We start from the raw sequence: 19,348 nt of genomic DNA, 5'->3' as shown, positions 1-19,348 counted from the left end.
TTACAATGCAACCTGTGTCTAACCTGCAGGGGGAAAATAGGACTGAGGGTGTACAAGTCAGGGTCCATGCCAACGAAGTTGATGGAGGAGAAATGCAGCTTGGGCCGTAAGCAGGTGTTCAGGCCGACACCGGGGAGGGAATGGGCCTTCTTTGCATCAGGATAAAGGTGGATGCTGAGAGTGTCCTCAGTCATGGGGACGATAAACTCCCGGTTGGTGCCCAGGCGTGCCCGTTTGGCAGACTCCAGGTGAATGCTGATGAGCAGGTCATAGTAGCCACTGCGGAGAGGTCCAGGCAGGTAGGTGTTCTCGATGGCGTAGAAAAGCTGGGATTCATCCACGTGGCTGCACAGGGCATGAGCCACTCGGTTATTACCAAGGGCGCAAACGGCGCAGTACAGCATGAGGGTGTGGTAGTGAAACTTCATCAGATCCTGACGCTCCGACAGCTCCAGGATGTCAATACACCTGAGAGAAAAAGACAGACTCAGATATTAAAAGTGGACTGTGTAATCCCTCACAGGTCCAGCAGCTTCAGCCAATCATGCATCTCTTCATAAAACACACTTCATAGTATATATTATAATTGGATATTTTTTTAAAGTGAGTATTTTTTAGTATTTACTATTTAGTGTTTATTTTTAAGATTGTTTTTATTTTTCCTGTGGATAATTACAGAAGAGCTTTTATGTTATGTGTGGCTGTGTGAGGTTAGCTGTACATAAACTGTTCTTTATCATTTATTGCTTTATTATTGCAGCTCTTTATGACTGCGTGTAAAGCTCGGCTGTGTGTAGCTGCTTTACGCTGCATGCATGACTATTTGTGCTAAATGCCTTATGTTGTTGCTGTGCTATTGTTTTGTAGTGGTGTTCTGCTGTTTCTTGACGCTTCACATTGCTTGTGTTTGTTCTCAGGAGTTCCTGTTTGTTGTAGCTGTTGCTGTCTTTATGGTGTCCTGCTGCGGTTATGTGAATTTTATCATTTTATAGGTTTCAAAACATCTTGCCACAGTGCTTCAGTTGAAATTAGCCAGATGGCTAACACTGGCACATTTACAGATATGTTGATTAATTGGTGTTGTCCTCATAAACAAAATAAATGAAATAAAATGAAAACTGATCAGGCAACATGGGTAAGGAGTTATCATAATCCAATTTAAATATCAAGTCATTTTAACTTTTGACACGGCTGGGATGCCAAGATTATAATCATCAGGATTGTTATGATATCATCTAAGATGAATTCCCACATCCTATCGAGAATCAATTAAGAATCTGCTGTTAAACTGATAATTTTTTATCATTACTAACTTCCTGTTGGGGCTACTGATTCTGACCTGTTCTCCTCTGGGATGTGCAGAGCCATCATGATGAGAGGTTCCGTACACTCCACCATCCAGCCCAACCTCTCACTCACTTTGCCCACCTCCGGGTTGAGGAAGTGATTGGGCATACGACTCCAGATAACTGGGGTCAGCATCTGGACGTCCAGCCTAGGAGGACACTGGGGGACCGCGTTATTCCGCTCACTGCGGAACATGGCTGCTGAGATGGGCATGATGTTCTGAGAGGGAGAAAAAGCAAGAGGGGAAGAGGTGTTTACAATCATGGACAGAAAAAAGATAAACAATATGACTTGAAAAGGCAGAGAGCAATTGGTTAAACAAGAAAATGAAGCAAGCATAGGATTTAAAAGAATGAGACTTTTTACAGAGAAGATTTGCATGCAGTGTGTGTTCAATCCATGTTGCAACAATTCCTATTAGACAGCTGTCACATCTCTGGTTTAGCAGAGCCTGATAAACTGTATCACACATTTACATTAAATAATAATGAAGAGAGAGAATGAGAGGAAGAAGAAGAAGTAGGAGGAGTAGTAGAAGGAAAAAAGAGGAGAAGGAGAAGAAGAAGAAAAAACAATTCATTATTATTATTATTATTATCATCATTACTAGTAGCAATAGTATTTACTTATTGATTTCATTTGATTTATGATTTAGATACATATGAATTGACAAATTACTGTGACTGTGCCTTAAAAAAATATCCCAACAGAGACACATGGTCCCTTGTGTTTAACTAAAGTCCAGCCAGGTAGTTTGACCCCAAGATTATAATGTATATCTGTATGGGGTGAGATGAAGTAGGCATGACAAATACTTTTAGCTATAGAAAGTGAATCAGAAGAGAAAAAATGACTTCCTCCCAGAAAATGTACTGTGTGTGTGTGTGTGTGTACAAAAGTAGTATCTGACCTTGAGTTTGCCCAGCTCCAGCTGCACCATGTTCTGATTGGAGGGCTGAACGAAGACAGCAGGAAACAATTTGGTGTTGGGCTCCACCTGAAAGAAAAAAAACAACAACAAAAAAAAACCCTTGCGTTTTATGGCTCCATAAAGTAATATAAATCATCCAACTCATTTGGAGTCCAAAAAACATAGATACAAATACAAAGTCAACATAAGATACATTTTCCCCACCTGGTAGAAGGTGTTAATCTCCTTTCCATTGGCTGTAAAGGTCATGAGACCTGTTGCCAGGTCAACCAAGCAGCCAACAACCATGTCCTCCTGGCTGAAGCGGGTCTGCTGATTGCTGACCAGGTCCCCTCCCCACACCATGTAGCAGTTACTGTGCTTCATACTGCAGAGAAACAGCAAAAACACCACTATTATAAATTAAAGTCCTTGTGTTAACAATAAAACTAAAAACAGAAAAATAAAAACACACAGATGACCAACTCTCATTAATAATAATAATAATCATAATAATAGACAGGACTTATATAGCACTTTTCTAAGTATTCAAAGATGGTTTAAATAAAACGCAAATAAAAACAAATATAAATACAAATATAAATACAAAAAGAAAGAAAAGATACAGAAAAGATACAAATACAAAGAACAGAATAAAAATACCAAATATATAATAAGTTAAGTTAAAATAGGATCCAGACTAATATTTCATTTTGATTGTGTTTTCATTAGAGTCAGAGAGGATGAAGACAAACTTAACATGTATTCAGCGTAGAACAGATGAGCAATTCTCATTGGATAATTGGTTGAACGGGAATTTAAAGTTATTGTATTGATTCAAAAAGTGGAAGCTGCCATTGCCAATGCCATACCCCATGCAAAAAAATCACATCGGGAGCAAAAGAACACAGATGTCTCTTCAAGTCAAAACTTAAAAATACATAAGTTACTTCATCTATCATGTCTTCACAAATTAAAGGAAATATGGCATTTGTCTTCATTTAGGTCAAAGGGCTGAACTATGTTAGGTGTGTGAATCCAATGTGCCTCTCTGGAGAGCAGTGTGATAAAAATGTCACCACGTCTTACCAGTTAATTTTTTAAATCATTATTAAGTTGGAGAGAGTTCTGAGGATATGATGGCCTGGAGGCAGTTTTTGTGGTGTTACTTTTTTTTTTTAGATATGAAGAAAACATATAAATGGGAAAAAGAAGGGGGCCAAGTATTGACCCAGGAGGACACCACAGGATATTAGAGACAGTATTAAATTCGTTATTACTTTACTACAACTGTTACTTAGTCTGACAGTCAGGATTAGATATCTCTGAGAGACAGGTGGGTGACAAAACATAGTGGTTTAAATTACAACCTTTTAAATTTTAAACCAAGATTGATAATTAATAAACACAGTCAGCAAATGTACTGGCATTGCACTTGTAAATAAGACTAACCTGTCATGTATGTTGCCTTTGTCATCTCCCACAGTAACAGTGACACTACGCACTTTGGAAAGGTCAAAGGTTGGATCATACTGGTGGTAGTCAGGAGTGACCCAGCCGATCCACACACCAGAGGGCTCCTGTCCAGCAAAGATCCTCACAGAGTAGTAATACTGAAAATAGAGAAAATAAGGAAAGACTTAAGATAAAATCTAAATTAGACACCTAGGAGCAGATATTTTGGATTATCTGGAGATACTATAATAACTTAAGTAGTTTGATGGAATTTAATATACAGTGAACTTTCAATAAGCAGGCTCAGTGAATCATGCCAGCCTGATCCACAGACTTTGCATAAACATAAAGGATAATGTTGGCATGTGCTATAAATCTAGCATTAGTAGAGGACCATGTTTAGCTCACAGTGGTGGTATTCAGGATGATCTCAGGGTCATCTCTGTCATCCGGGACCACATCTTCCACCAAACGTGGCACCGTTGGAGGGGCAGGAGGAGGGGCGAGAGGTGTCATTGCAACCTTCTTAGCCTTGAAGAAGAATCTAATGTGCAAAGAAGATAACATATATTCAGATAACAAATATTAACCCTTAGGGCCCATTTTAATATTAATAATATTAATAATAATATTAATATTATTTTCTACTTTCACTGAGTTACATTTTTTAACATCGGTCCTAATCATAAATATCAAATATTCACTTATTTTCTGAAATTTTTTGTCATAATGCCACTATGTTTTTAGATAGGAAAAAAATCAAGTGAAAAATAGTAAAAGTTTGATTGGGTTTCAGTGGCACCCAGTACGAACGCAACAATTTTGTTTACAGTGTCTTTTAGCTTTAGCTGAGCTGGAAATTCTATGATAGAAAATGCACAATCTTGCCAAAATATATGTCATATGCATTAACACAGCCAAAATCTTATTAGAATGAAAAGCACGTAAAATGTGCGTACAGTCCCTAAGGGTTAAGAGTTCACTTGACATCTCTCACTACTGAATTCTGTTCTGTAATTATGGTAATTTTTCAAGAGCTAATCTGAAACCATATAATGTAATGTCAGTGAACAGGCAAGCAATAGTAGGTTTTTACAAACAAAGAAAAGAAGACAAAGGGGTAAAAGAGGAAAGCTGTCTATCAAACAATGCCATCTGAAACAGTTTGTAATTTAATATCAAGTTTTAAATTTATGCCATTTCAGCACCTGCTCAAACCAAATTAGAACCATGTTTTGTTTTACACTGAGAAGATGGATTGTTTACATACTCATCTGGACCACCATCTAATGCTCTGCAGGGTTCCCCCTCTTCTCTATAGACACAACCTGCAACACTAACCCTTTTTTCTTTCCCTTTTCTGACGCTGTGTCCTTCTCGTTTTCCACAGGGATCTCCTTTGGTACAGACGGCTCCTTCTTCTCATCTTCCTGCTCCTTGCGGCCGGCAGACTTCTTCAGAACTTCAAACTCTGAGTCCGGCTCCACCACCACCACCTCCTCCTCGGGTATGGTGAGGGCACGGGTGAGGGGGGTTGTGCCTGCCGGGATCTTGAAGGTTTCGTGAAACTGGACGGGCATGCTGAGTCTGAGGAACATCATGTCAGTGTTGGCATTCTGCGAGCCAAAGGTCTTATGGGTCAGCTTTAGACAGGGGGCGCTGTCCACAGTCCCGTCCACACGGGAGACCTGAAAGACAACATGTTTAAAGATAAATGATCTGCTTTTAAATTTCCAGCTTTTATTAAACATAAAAAGTGTCCCTGACTACGAAAGATAGGCTAACCAGCTTATTTCCAGGTACTAATAATATATGTGATAGATGTGGCTTATCACCAGCTGATCATGCTCATATGTTACTTTTTGTACAAAATTAGCAGAGTTTTGGACTCCTTTCCTTAATACATTAAGTAAAGCGCTTAATATCTTTCTAAAACCCAGTCCCTTGATAACTACCTTCTGGGTACCCTCTGCACCTGTCAGCATCTCTGAGAAACACTCAGACATTGTTGTTTTTGCTTCACTAATTGCCCGTAGACGTGTTTTGTTAAATTGGAAAAGCCCTAATCCTCCTCCCACCTCATCTCGGTTGTCTGATTTAATGTCCTTTTTACCATAAGAAAAGGTGAAATATTCCCTAAGGGGCTAATCTGCCAGCTTCTACAAAAGTTGACAGCCTATTATTTCCTATGTGAATACTCTTACCGATCTGAACCCCATCTGATCCTTATTGTATCTAATTTCTTGGAGTTAGCATCTTGACTATCTTTTCTATGGTGTTCTTCTCCCTGTTCATTTGAAAAAAAAATCTTCATTTTTTGTTATTTTTGTTCTTAATTACTTTCTGGGGTTTGAGGTATTAGGATAAGGTGATGTTTTGTTTTTCTGGTCTGCCACAGCACAAAGAGTATAGGGAGGGGAAGAAACACTGGAGCATATATGTGTACTTTGTATTCGATATTTGTACAATACTGGTTCCCAATTTATAAATAAATAAGTGTCCTTGAGTACTTACCTCAATATGATTGTGATCGGTAGGCACAGGCACAAACTGGGGCAAACTTTTACTGAACCACATGGTAATATCTCGCTTCATATTGATGGCGAAAGGCTCAAATCCTTCCTGCAGGCCACAGATGGCAAAGTAGCGCAGGCTGCTGACATTCTGCCCAAGATTAATCCGTCCAACTTGAGACAGGCCCAGGGCACACACTGGGATAAAACCTGAGGGGAAAAACACAGGAAAGCAAACATTAAAGTATTTTCTAACTGCTCTGAAGCTGTGCTGATATTCTACACACACTATGAAGTAACAATTTGTGGCAAACAAGTTTAATGTCAAGAGATACTTCCTTTATGTGACTGCTACTAATGCTGATCACAAAAGGTAAAATGACTCTTACCTTCCCCGATTTCAATGTCTTTGAAGGCCATCTCTGAGCCAGAGTCACTGATCAGCATTTCTCCGTTGAGCGTGAACATTATGTTCATCTCAGTCAGGTCAATCATACAACCAACTACATCACCAGACTGCCACTGGCGACCGAAGGGTTCATTCCCAATATGCCATCTTTGAGCCTGGAAAGAGTTACATCAACAAATTATCTAAAAACATACAACTTTAAATTTCCATTTAAAAAACTGAGACATCGGTGTTAAGACTATAGCGTACTCTAGTGATCTTTTCTGACTCCTTCAATTGTCTTGGAAAAAAAGGTGGGCAATGCCCAAACATTAAATTAAAAAAATCGAGTTGCAGTTGACAAGAACATGAGCGAAGTTTGCCTTGAGGGCTTTCTGGTAGAAATCCACTCTTTTGAGCCAAAACCATGAATTTTTTCCCCTAATTTTAACCAAGAAATCACTTCTGGCAGAATGCTATCTTGACTAACCTATCCAAACAGCAATTTACAGTCATGTCAGTCCTGGTTCATTTATATGTGTAATATATATGTGTTGAAGGAATTTAAGAAAAGTGTATTTTTTTACAAAACATGGATGTCTCACACACATTTGCAACCTGGCAGCACAGAAGATTTATACAATCACCACAGTGTCAAAAGATAATATCATATTAAACATTGTGTCATATTATGTGGATTTTTTTTGGCTAAAAAGTGTTTTGTGAGGTCACAGTGACCTTTGACAACCAATGAGTCCTTTTGGATGATTGTGCCAAATAACAAAAAAAATCCTCCGGGCGTTGCTGAGATACTGTGTTCACAAGGACAGATGGACAGACATGCCAAAAACTTATTGCCTGTGGCTGTCACTGGGGCATAAAAAGGCATAATTTTGCTTAAATTTGTTTTTTTTTCAAGCCCAACAAATAAATAGTCTCTCCAAAAGGTCTTTAAAATTCGATATTTTGATTAGCTTGAAAGTAAAAAGTAGATTTACTGGACAGATTCCAAACCTAATCTGTTCATATTCCATTTTTTTGGAAACTACATTATTTTGACATTTATATAGACTTGAATTTTCCAGTCTACACTTGATTAAACTGGACAGACACTCTTTCAGTCGAGGTGAACCAAAGATGCAGACTGACCTTATTGCCATTGAAGACGTAGGCCAGTTCATCAGCTCCCAGCTCAGTGTCAGAGCGGACGCTAGGACGTGCCCAGCCCACTCTCATCTCACCGGTGGTCACAGCCTCAAACTCAAAGTACCACTTCCCTTGGGTGACAGCATACGACCTCTCTGCCCTGAAGATTCGTACCTTGTCCCCCCGGGTGTTCTCAAGGCCGTGGCCAGCTGCAGAGGAATAGGGGATGGAGCGAGGTTAAAGTGTGCTAAAATTGCATAATATTCTTCATTCAATCCCACATGTTGGTATGATGTAATCTGACTTACTGCTCTCCTGATCTGGAGGCTCGATGTTGTAGCCATAGCCAATGAGGGTGCGGACAGCGTTGTTTACACTGTCTCGGTTGGTTTTCTTAGTTCTCTCGTCCAGCAGGTTGTAAGGTACCAGACGAGGGTTTCGCTTATTCAAGATGTCCTGAGAAGCGGAACAAAATACAACTTAATATAACACAGAAAGTTTCTACAGCTTATTAAACAAAATCAATTAAAGAAATTATCAAGGACTGGAAAAGAATACCTGCACAATACTGTAGGTCCATCCTTGTCGTACCCGATCCCTTGCCCAAACATTATGCCCATTTTCTGCCAGTTTTTCTACAAGCTGGTTCTGGTTTGGTGTCAGTTTGACATGGTTGAGGTCAAGGGGGGCAGGCTTGTATCCATTGGTCATCACATAGCTAGAGGAAAGACAAAAGTTCACATTCAGATGTAAACATTACAGATAATGTAGAGAGTTAAAAGCCCGAAATACGTTTGTCGACATACGTTTTGGGCAGCTTGATCTTCTTGAGATTCTCCTCTGCTTTCTCATCACCCATACCAACATGGCAACCCAGCGCCAGGAGAGTCCTGTGGGATGCAAAAGGCATCAACAGCTGTACCCAAGGACATAAAATTCCTCCTCTCACCCCGACATCTCTCAAATTGAAACCTTAATGACAAACTCACTTGAGAGTCTCGGCAGACATCTGCAGGTTGTAGTTCCTCTCCGGTTCAGGGAGACTCTGGAAGTCCACCAGACAAGGATGGAGTTTCTTGTTGTCATCCCTGAACTGTGGAGGAAGATGATGGTAGGTTAACAGAAACAACAGAGCCTATCCTACACCTCTGTCATCAAGATTTATTTCAGTATTAGATGGGGTGAGTTAACGTGTATTAACGTTAACTCACCCCAACGTGTAAGCGTCCACTACATCTCCGCATTTTGACTAGATACACTTGAATTTATTGTTCTCTGTTTGCTTTAACTGAAGACATTAATCAGTAACATTTTTAAAATGACGCCGAAGTTTAAAGATAAACGTCATTAAGTTTTTAACCTGGACCTCCTTTTCCCATGTTATTTTGTTTTTAAGTGAGTAGTGGAAAAAATTAGCCCAGTATTGAGAAGGACAGCTATGGCTGCCAGCGGTTAAACAGGCTGCAATGTAATCCCTGCAGACAATTGTGCATGGAAATGACCCTACAGAGAAAGGAAACGTTTTTCTTTACTTTCTCTGATCCGATCTATTTGTAAGTGTGTGTTACCATGTCTCGATCAAGAAAAAATCTTATTTAAAATCTTACAGACTTTTCCACATTGTCAAAATCCGCTAAATATTCAGTAATGTGATATTGAAAATCTTTTAGATAACACAAAGCTAGGCTTTCTGTACTTTAGCACAACAAACTCTACCCAACACTTCTCTCACCAACTCTCACTAATGTTTCCACTGTTGTTTTTCGTGCAAAAAGTCACCTCTCACGAGATTTAAGAATGTTACTTCTCCTTGAGCAAGACTTGGTTACACACAACAACAAGCAGACCAGCGAAAGGGAGGAAAAAACTTTTCATTTCTTTGTGGGTTTTTTCCGTAATAAAATCAGTTTAGATTGACAAAAATTTATGGTGCACAATTGCCTGCATGGATTTCATTGTAGACAGTCTCTTTGTTGGACCAAATTAAATCTGTTTGCTCCATTAGTCCCTTTGACATAAAAACATTGGAAAAGAGGGACCAGGATTTCAAATACCAAAGCCTCCCTTTAAGGTGATACACATATAGAGTCACATACTGGGCCCCTATATTAAACAAAGAACTAGAGTCTGATTTTTATTGCAAAAAAATACACACAGTTTTGAAATATTACTCTCACAATACCCAAGAGCTCCAAATCATCTAAATCTGAGGTTTTCAAATCAATACTGTGGCGTCTGTATTGCAGTGCTGACTCCATACTCACAGTCCCATAGGTCCAGCCCTGCTCGATACGGGTGACAGCCCAGAGCTCGTGAATATTCTCTGCCAGCTTCTCTCGGATACGCTCCAAGTGGGGTGGCAACACGATCTATACAGCAAAAGGAAGTCAGCAACATAAATAAACTAATATAGCACATACTCTAATGACATGATCAAAGTGTGATATTAGGTTTCGGGGCTTTTACCTGAACCGTGTCCACAGGGCAAGGGGTGAACGAGGTGTGGGTGAGGGACTGAGTGGGACCCAGCAGGTTGCGTACTCCTTCGAAGTCATGCTTGTACTCCTTGATGGGTTCAATACGCATTCTCTCCCGTGGCAGCAAAGCCTCGTAGCACGGGGCGTAGCCAGGCGGGGGCATGAACTTGAAGTCTCCATGACGACCACCGAGGAGGAACCGAGCCCTGAGGTAATGGAAAGAGAGTCAGTCCAAATCTTAATCTATTTGACAGAAAGATCTTTTACATTACTTCTATCCTTTATGGCAACAGAGACTTGATCTTTTTAAGACTCATAATAAAGAAACCATCGATTTAATCTTTGTGCCAATCCCCAAGCCTGTGTTTCCCTCCCTGTGCTCATCAGTCAATTTGCCATTAGCACCATCTCAGCACTGTGAGGGATCATTACACACAGCAGCTGTAAAATCTCCTCTGGGGGAGAAGACACTGTAGGCTTCAGGGGGATTATTTGAGAGATCATTCAAAGGTCTGAAACACATTTTAAGAATAAGAATTGAATGAATTAATAGTCATGAAAATGCAGGACTTTTTCAAGCTTTGGTTTTAAAGATATACTATGCAGGGTTTTCTTACAGAACAATATATAAACTTACAGGAGAAGTAATCACTCAATCATCACTAAATCTGTGTTTTTCTGCAGAGACTCTGACGTCTTCCTGTTTTCACTTGTTTTCTGTACTCAGGATATTTATGGGCATGCACCTCCACAGCGCTCAGATGAAGTCGGTATTATAGAAAGGTAGAGCCCAGGTACCAGACTGTAAGCAGCAGGCATCCAAGAGACACAGCACTGAAAAAGTGCGAATATACCGAGGCAAAGTACATTTGGGTTAGTGTTTACTTTTAATTTAACCTGAGAGTGTTTACAAACAGTAACCAACAATCCCGCATAGCATACTTTTAAATATTCTGCCAGTTGTTATATGTTGCAATTCTTCCTGAGTATTCCCGTATTATGAGGGTGCAAACTTGTATCTAATCACATAATTTGAACCTCTAAAAATGCTGTTACAATTCCTTTTTGTCTGCATAATTGCATTGCATCTATTAATTTATTGTTGTACTGGTTATATAAAGACAGAAACACACAAATCAATAACTATTAATAAATAATTGAACACAAAATGATGCAGCTTATTTTTGTTTTTCACTCACTTGACTCCAGCAGAAAAGCTGATGGCGGGGAAGAAGAGGCCATCCACATTGAAGTTTTCAAACATGCCCTGAACTGGGTGGCCATTAATACGGAAGGAGATACTCGGCACGCTCAGATCCAGACAGCAGCTGACGACATCGTCTGCAGCCAGTGTGTGTGCATTGGGTGAGGCCACCTGGCGGGGCACAGTACCTAAATGGCAGAACAAAGAGCGAGAGGTCAAGACATGCAGCATGCTGGAGAAAAGTATTGTTAATAAGTTAGGGGAATCTTCTTACCTGACCACAGGTGTAGTCCATCAAAGCCATAGGAGTAGAGGTCATCTCCCACACCGTTGCCTCCCCAGCCTTCTCCTCCTCCAGGGTAGGGGCTGTAGCCCTCGGTCATAGCCCAGCCAACACGCAAGTGGCTGGCCTGCGCCGTCACAAATGCTTCCACATAATCTACCATCATCTCAAAGTACCATTTCTTATACTGCGTTGACCCCTCACATGTACCCAGGAAGATGTTGGGTCTTACACTGAGCACAGAAGAGAAAAGAAATGAACATTACAGATAACATTCAATAGAGTGTATGATGAGGTGTTTTTTTTTTTTTTTGTTGCAAGAACAACGAGTTAAAGAACAGACAAGATCCTGATAACTAACAGTCTATAGTTTTTATATTGTATAAAAACTTAACAGTAGTTCAAGTACCTGGTGACATAGTTTACAATGTTGGTTTGCAGCAAGAGATCACGACCCGGGAGCAGGTTTTCAGTGATGAGGTTCTGGTTGGACCTCACAGCTACACCGTTACACACACACAGAGAGCGCAAGACATCGAGGACCTAAAAATGGGATCGAGACAGACACCACTATCACCTCTGTGTTTAAATGTGGCGGACAGTCCACACTGTCGTAACAGTGGTTACAATTGCTGAAGGAAATCCTTAACCAAGAAGTGTTTTTTAATTAGCCAAAAACACCTTTAAGATGCTTTAATCCTTTGAAACCAGAGTCAGCATCACTTTTCTTGTGCTGCATTCAAACCCCTTTCGAACATTTTTAAAACTTTGAAAACTTTTATTAATGTCTTGCTAAATTTTGGGTCATTTCTTCTTAGGCTGCACAATTCCTTCTTCTCCTGTTTTTGAACAAATTCTAGCAACTCTGCTCAGATTTCAAAGGGGTAACTCTCCAAATCACCAGCTGCAAAAGTGTCTGGTGAAGTAGGCAATCCTGCCAGCTGGAGCCGATTGATTTGCTGCTGGCTAATGTTACTTTCCCGCCCTGTTTCTGGCAGTGAAAAAATACAAACCTTGTGGTTTCTTCCATGCTTGTCAAGGAGAGAGATGATAGATTTAATGTGGTTCTCCTGGATGATGTTCAGAACCTCAGGGCTTTCAATCAGCACACAGTACAGCACCTCAAGAATACCTTAACGTATAGGGAATAGATGTGATCAATTCCTCTTGGTTACTGCATCAATTGGAGAAAACATTGCAGGAATAAAGCTCGTACATTGAGGCATCATTAACAATACTATGGTTCAGAGTAAGTAAAATGGCTTAAAAATCAACTACATAAAACACTTCCTATTAAAGAAGGTAAAAAGTTATCTGTCCAGATCTAGACAGAGATTTGTACCCAAGGATCTCATGAGCTCACAAATGTTTAAAAGTTTAAGCTGTATCCGATGACTACAATAAGTCCAACCAAAGCTTAAAAGCAATTAGTCAGTCCTAAGTGAGGCACATCTGATACCTGAAGAGGCCTCCAGACGGTCCAGCTTGCTGACCAGCCAGTCCAAGTTGTCACAGAACAACGCACAATTAGAGCGGTTCCCTCTAATAAGAGAAGCTGTTCAGAGGAGACACAGACAGTGAAATGTTACTGTATTCAATATAGAAAGCGTTTAATTTTAACTCTATAGTGATTATTCTACCCAGCAGCTCATAAAGAAGGTTGACGATCTCCTTCCAGGACTCTGCAGCTTCCTCCCCAGCAAATTCAGAGAAGTGGGCAGCAGTGTTGTAGACGTTCAGGCGGTCGATGCACTCCAGCACGATGGTGATCATTCCCTGAAAGAGAAAGAAAATAGAAACATAAGGAGGAAGGTTAATCACACATCATTATTATTATGTATTTTGTCGGCAGTATTGTGGCTTTATGGTTAAGGTTAGAATTAGGGCTATTCTAAGGCTATGTTTCAACCAAGCTGCAATTAGCCGCAGGGTTTTCCAGCGGTGTCAGGTCACTTAAATGGCCCACTTGCAGGGAACGGAAAGTGGAGAGAAATCTCCCAATCTCAGCGACTGTCTTTGTCTTTGGTAGGTTTGTTTATGTTGGCTTGAAAGATATATAGAATTGTTTTAAGTAAAAGAAAAGGAAATGATTTAACAAAACTGCACAAGGACATAAAAATTCTCAGTAGTGTCAAAAATGCAAGTTCCCCTTCTCATAGCATATGTACTTTGGTTATATGAAGAGACAGCAAAAATCAATAGCTATAAAAGTCTGAGGGTGTGAACGCAGCATGCAGATTACCTCCTCTTGAAAGAGGTTCTGCCGGTTGCGGAGGGAGCGAAGTTTGGTCTGCTTCTCCTCATGCTCCAGTTCCTCCTCGGGAGGACGGAAGTAGAAGATGAGATCCTGAAGAGAGAGGATGACCCCCTCCAGAGGAAGTGACACAGACCCTGGTGACTTGTTCTTTCCACTCAGAGAGTCCAAACCCCTGCAAGAAGGCAAACAAATCAGCAACAAATGTAAAAGCATGCTATAAGTATCATAAACAGATTAGCAAATTGAAGATGTCAGCTCATGCTGGTAAGATCACAGCATTCTGTCATAAAAAGGAATTTTGTTCTCATTCTCCACATCTGAGTATATACTTACTTGATGAACTGTCTGAAGAGGCCCATAGTGCTGAAAATCATTCGAGCAGCCTGGGACTCCTCAGTCTGGGAGCGGGACACCGTCAGGGCATCGTCCATATGACCCTCCTGGTGCAGAATGACCTGGGGACATGGACGGCATAATTACATTACAGATGGTATACCACAGTTCTCTCTGTCCTTCTCTCGATGTCTATCTCTGGTGGCTGTGGCATTTCATTCATTTAATCAAACCTTTCTTTAATACTCTGAAAATCAATTAATCATTTTCAATGATGCCAAGCATGAACAGACATTAAAGACAATCAACAAGCAGTTAGAACAGAAATAAAATTATACAAAACAAAAAGCAATATTAGAAATGTAAATAGCTGAAAACAAAAATACAGGATAATAAAAATGTTATGTACAACATGTAAAAGTATAATTAAAAACATTTCCACTCAATTAAAACAAGATCTGAAATAAGGCATTTGAACATCTAGTTATGTCGGAAGAGAGTTGAATTTCTTTTGCATCTGCATAAAGACGAAATAAACAGGATTTGAACGTGGGGACAGTGTCATTTATATAAATTGAGAACAATATGGGTCCCAACACTGAGCCCTGTGGAACACCTTTAGTAATATTTAAAAAATTGGAATAAACATCATCAATCTTTACACACTTTAATCTATTAGAGAGGTAGTTTTCAAACCACAAGCAACTGAGGGAATCAAAACTATAAGTGTCTTCAGAAGTAATTAATGGTCGACTGTGTCAAATGCTTTAGACAAATCAATACACAGAACAGCACAAGATGTTTTGCTATCCAGGGCCAGTGCCTTGTCATTGAAAACCAAGGAAGTTGCAGATATGGTAATGTGAATAGGCCTAAAGCCAGACTGATAGGGAGCGAGTATGGAAAACAAGGAGAGATTGGATCTGAGCTTATTATTTTCCAGGGATTCCAAGATTTTAGCCAGGGAACACAATTTGCTATACAGCTATACAAGTATGCTTATCTTGTCCTTGAAATACTGGGAAAGTTTAAGAGCTCTGCTTATCTCAAATGCCCTAAAGATAGAAATACAACTTCTGCATATCCCCCTCTATTAGAATTTTCCTAACCTTTCTCTTCATCATCCCCAAACGAGCAGCTTTGGCATCCAGGGCAGCATACGTGAGCCACAGGCCTGTGGACACATGCTGGACGAAGCACATGGACTCTCCATACTTTATCTCTGGAATGCCCATCCCCTCAACATCACGCTTCTGAGCCACCTCCACCTTCTCCTGCTCAGGGGAACCAGGGGGAAAGAGGCACGTGGGAGAAAATCAGAGAGGTCTACAAGAGAAGAAATCGTAACATAATAATGGATGGACAGAACAGAAATGGAAATTCTGACCTTTGACACACGGAAGCAGAAAGCAGATAGTTTGGTGTTGGCTCTCTCTGGGTCGACCACCAACAGACCCTTCTCCTCATCCATACACAGGTACCGGCCTGTGGTGATGTGGCGAATACGGAAAGACTGCCCCCACTTCATGTGGCTACCGCTCCAGCTGCAGGAAAAAAGCATAAAAAATTCCCACTTATTAAAAGGCCAACAAAGTTTTATAATTACGAAATCACCCTCCTGTATTTGTTGACGAAAACTTTGTCCTTGTGGTCTGGAGGTTTACACATCAGCTGGCCACAATAACCTCCTTTGTTGGATGATATATTGTACTAGATATAATTGATATAAATAACATTTCATGCCACTGATGTAATGATGATATAACAAAATAATAATGAAAGTACACCCTTTCAAAGAGCAATTAACTCTTAATAAACCAGAAAGGACAGTGAGACATGTCTTCGCATATATTTCTTTCTGCTCATTCGGCTTAGGTGCTTCATCAAAGAAAATCTTGGTTTTTATTCTGGCATTATGTTGGTTAAAATTTTGGTGATATTGTTATGTAAACACAAGGGCAATATCTTATGATACATGAACATGATCTTTATCATTTTTGCTGACCTCGATAAAACCATAACATAATCATTGTGACCGTCTATTTATATACAATTCAATTTAATTTTAATTTATAAAGCTTAATGGCACAAATTACAATTTGCCTCAAAGGGCTTTACAGCATACAGCATTGCTCTTTCCTTCGACCCTTACAGCAGATAAGGAAAAACTCTCCTAATAAAAAAGCCTTTAACGGGGGAAAAAGTTTATTTAACTTTAACATCCGTGTAATAAGTTTGATTGTAGTTGAGGACTTGTAGTGCATATCATCTTTCTCCCCTTTCCCACATTCCCTATTTTTCAACTGATAACTTACTGCCAATTATAGACAGGCAAAATGCTAATAGAAGGAACCTATTTTAACAATGTTTATGTGCATGCAGAGATTGCTCAGTTTCAGTATCACTCACAGAAAAGTCTGTCAACAAGCATGTCTGGCACAATGAACTTCAATCTCTTTTATAAATGCCTGGAGGAGACAATCACCTGATTCTGAGAGGCTCCAACCTCCACAGGGACCGAGCCTGACTGCACACAGCACCGCCTTCATAGTGAGCCATCCTGTAGCAGCGTCAAGGCAGAGATATGTAATACAACCATGTTGTATCAGATGAACGGGACATTTTTATGCTCAGAAACGATCTGCGTTCTCTTCCTCTCACCTGCGCTTTTCCTCTCCTTCCTCTGGTGTAGCGATGGCCAGACACTCATCCATGTGGCCATGGAACAGCCTGAGAACGTGACCTCCTGTTAGGAACCCTGAGGAGGAATACGCACCACAATTAGATGTGTACAATACATCAAATACATCATTTTTCACATAAAAAGCATTTCATGGTTCCAGTTTCTCATATGTACTGTATGTAATAGGACTTTAATACTTCATTATATTTCCTTGAAATCTAATGAACTTCGTTTACATTTATTAAACAGTAGGCCTAAATTAATTTCACTCAGCAGAAGTTCTTCTCTGGATGGTTAAGAACATTTGGTGCATTAAATAAAGATAATATACAACAAATTTTAAGAGAATGTTGCTGCATGAGGCCGAATGTGTACTAGCGTGTTTAAGAACTGCAGGGGCTGCACAGCATTCGTAGCTGTTGAGCAAAATGTGTAGAGCAGGTTTGTACCCTCAGCTAGTTCACATCCTGAACTAATTGGATTCATGTTCCACAGAGTTTGCATGAAGGAGGCGTCAACCATCAGATCCCCACTGGCGTAGGACAGGTGCTGAGCACGGGAAGAGGGAAAAAAATGAGTTCATCACAGCTTATACATGGCTGTATCTTCCATTGTGTAACAGCAAAGTGGACGGAGTATGAGGCGTCTTACCAGGTATCTCTCAGAGGACACACTCACAAGAATGAGGTCATCACCCACCCTGACCTTTTCACCTTCTGACCTCTGCTTAGAGGCTGGATGAATGGTCCACCAACACGCCTCACCTGCAACAAGAATAAACAACTACCTCAGTTTAGCCCCCAGAGATTAAGACTTGCAACTTATATGTTCATGCTGATATATTGAAACAAAAACCCTGCATGTTCATCTACATTATACTGCTTCCTCACAGTAACCATTGCCATAATGAGACTTGTAATTGTCAGCCAAACTGCAAAGTGAAAGAAATCTGCTGCTATAAAAAAGATGTGCACCGTCGACTCCATTTATGTCAATAGTTCCAGATGGCCAACTCAGCAAAATTCAAAAACCATATTAGATTCAGAAAAACAATTTGAAAGTACTACTAAAGGATAATGAGTTTCAGTAATCAGTTGAATGCAGGCTCACAAGAGAGCATTTTGTTGCATCTTGAAAAAAGGATTTCCAAGTTTGAATTTACCAGTGGAATCTTCCTGTAAGCCCACGTCAAAGGCCAGTTTGTCCGTGAGTGACCGAGATGTAGTCAAGCAGCTCAGGTACTGGGGAAGAAAGGTTTTATTCAGGACATGACTTTGCCAAAATTGCATATAAAAACTGGACTTAAAGCATCCTATGCTGACTATATTTATTGTTTTCTTCAAAATAATTCTGGATGCTGTCTCACCATGCTTGAGTGGTAGTGTCTCAAAAGGATGGCATGACCGTACAGTAAGGTACGATGGCCTCCACCTTGGGACGACTGAAGGAGAGGAAGACAGAGGGATGTTTAACAGACCAGCCTGAAAACACTGACTATACGCTTCACATACTTACCTTGATTAGACAGGGAGAAAAACAATATATTTTAGAAAGTCCAGAGGTCAGAGGAACACATTATTATAATTAATTACACATTATTCAGAGCATAAACTGCCAATAACTGTAATAAGCCCAGTTACCAGAACAAAATGTTGGCAATGTGCGTTTATGCAAACCACAAAAATGTTACATTTTCGTAGTATAATGAACTGACTTTGTCTGACTCACTGTCCCAGTCAACAGTCAACAAAAACGAGTTTTCCCTGCAGCTTTTCAGACCCCAAAGGTTGGTGTTTTGTTAGGGATGTTTTTTTCCTGCATCTTTTAACCCCAAACGTGGGTGTTTTTAAGCAAATTGTCAATGTACATAATAACTTGCAAATGTAACATATCCAGGGTTTGCAGAATGTACAATGCAAACTTTTTCACTGGTGACTGGTTTGATGAAATCTAAACATATCATCATCTATTTGCACTGACTCTTTGTGTGTTGAGACTTTATTCTAAAATTCTATGTTTCTATGCTGTACTGTATCCTGAATTTAAACTTGCTGTAGGTGAATATTACTGTATATGCTGCATAATATGATTTGCAAGCAGACTGTTTATTCTTTGGATCTACTCTCATTTTATTTTAGAGGTGGAGATACAGGAAAGATAAGAATGGGACGGATAAGATGGATGGGCAAAGTCAATGTAAACAATTGCTTCAATCTGAAATTTGAGTGCATGCTGATGGTTTACCATTGTAGATTTATCATTGTAAAGAAAAAGAACCATCCCTGAAAAGAATACCTATACCACTGATTTAATGATATTATAGCACAATTATTGCAAGTACACCCTTTTAAA

At 39.9% G+C, this 19,348-nt stretch overlaps 1 protein-coding gene across 1 annotated transcript in view; it reads right to left on the bottom strand.

Annotated features, from left to right (window-relative positions):
- The window catches only part of ryr1b (ryanodine receptor 1b (skeletal)), a 95,801-nt gene that overhangs the window by 52,261 nt on the left and 24,192 nt on the right, over positions 1-19,348 (bottom strand). The window contains 32 exon segments of the mRNA XM_042486394.1: positions 24-468; positions 1,340-1,566; positions 2,258-2,344; positions 2,483-2,645; positions 3,710-3,870; positions 4,121-4,256; positions 5,054-5,400; positions 6,227-6,435; positions 6,615-6,789; positions 7,763-7,968; positions 8,068-8,215; positions 8,318-8,477; positions 8,566-8,649; positions 8,749-8,852; positions 10,024-10,128; positions 10,226-10,442; positions 11,436-11,628; positions 11,715-11,956; positions 12,133-12,266; positions 12,737-12,855; positions 13,183-13,278; positions 13,364-13,499; positions 13,966-14,152; positions 14,314-14,435; positions 15,423-15,587; positions 15,701-15,857; positions 16,799-16,873; positions 16,975-17,071; positions 17,446-17,545; positions 17,648-17,760; positions 18,159-18,237; positions 18,363-18,437. Of these exon segments, the coding sequence (XP_042342328.1) occupies positions 24-468; positions 1,340-1,566; positions 2,258-2,344; positions 2,483-2,645; positions 3,710-3,870; positions 4,121-4,256; positions 5,054-5,400; positions 6,227-6,435; positions 6,615-6,789; positions 7,763-7,968; positions 8,068-8,215; positions 8,318-8,477; positions 8,566-8,649; positions 8,749-8,852; positions 10,024-10,128; positions 10,226-10,442; positions 11,436-11,628; positions 11,715-11,956; positions 12,133-12,266; positions 12,737-12,855; positions 13,183-13,278; positions 13,364-13,499; positions 13,966-14,152; positions 14,314-14,435; positions 15,423-15,587; positions 15,701-15,857; positions 16,799-16,873; positions 16,975-17,071; positions 17,446-17,545; positions 17,648-17,760; positions 18,159-18,237; positions 18,363-18,437 (5,064 nt within the window).

This window comes from Plectropomus leopardus, chromosome 5, assembly GCF_008729295.1.
Source record: "Plectropomus leopardus isolate mb chromosome 5, YSFRI_Pleo_2.0, whole genome shotgun sequence".
In the NCBI taxonomy this organism is placed as follows: domain Eukaryota; kingdom Metazoa; phylum Chordata; class Actinopteri; order Perciformes; family Serranidae; genus Plectropomus; species Plectropomus leopardus.
Note: the sequence above shows the minus strand (reverse complement) of the source record. Positions and strands in the feature narration are given on the sequence as shown.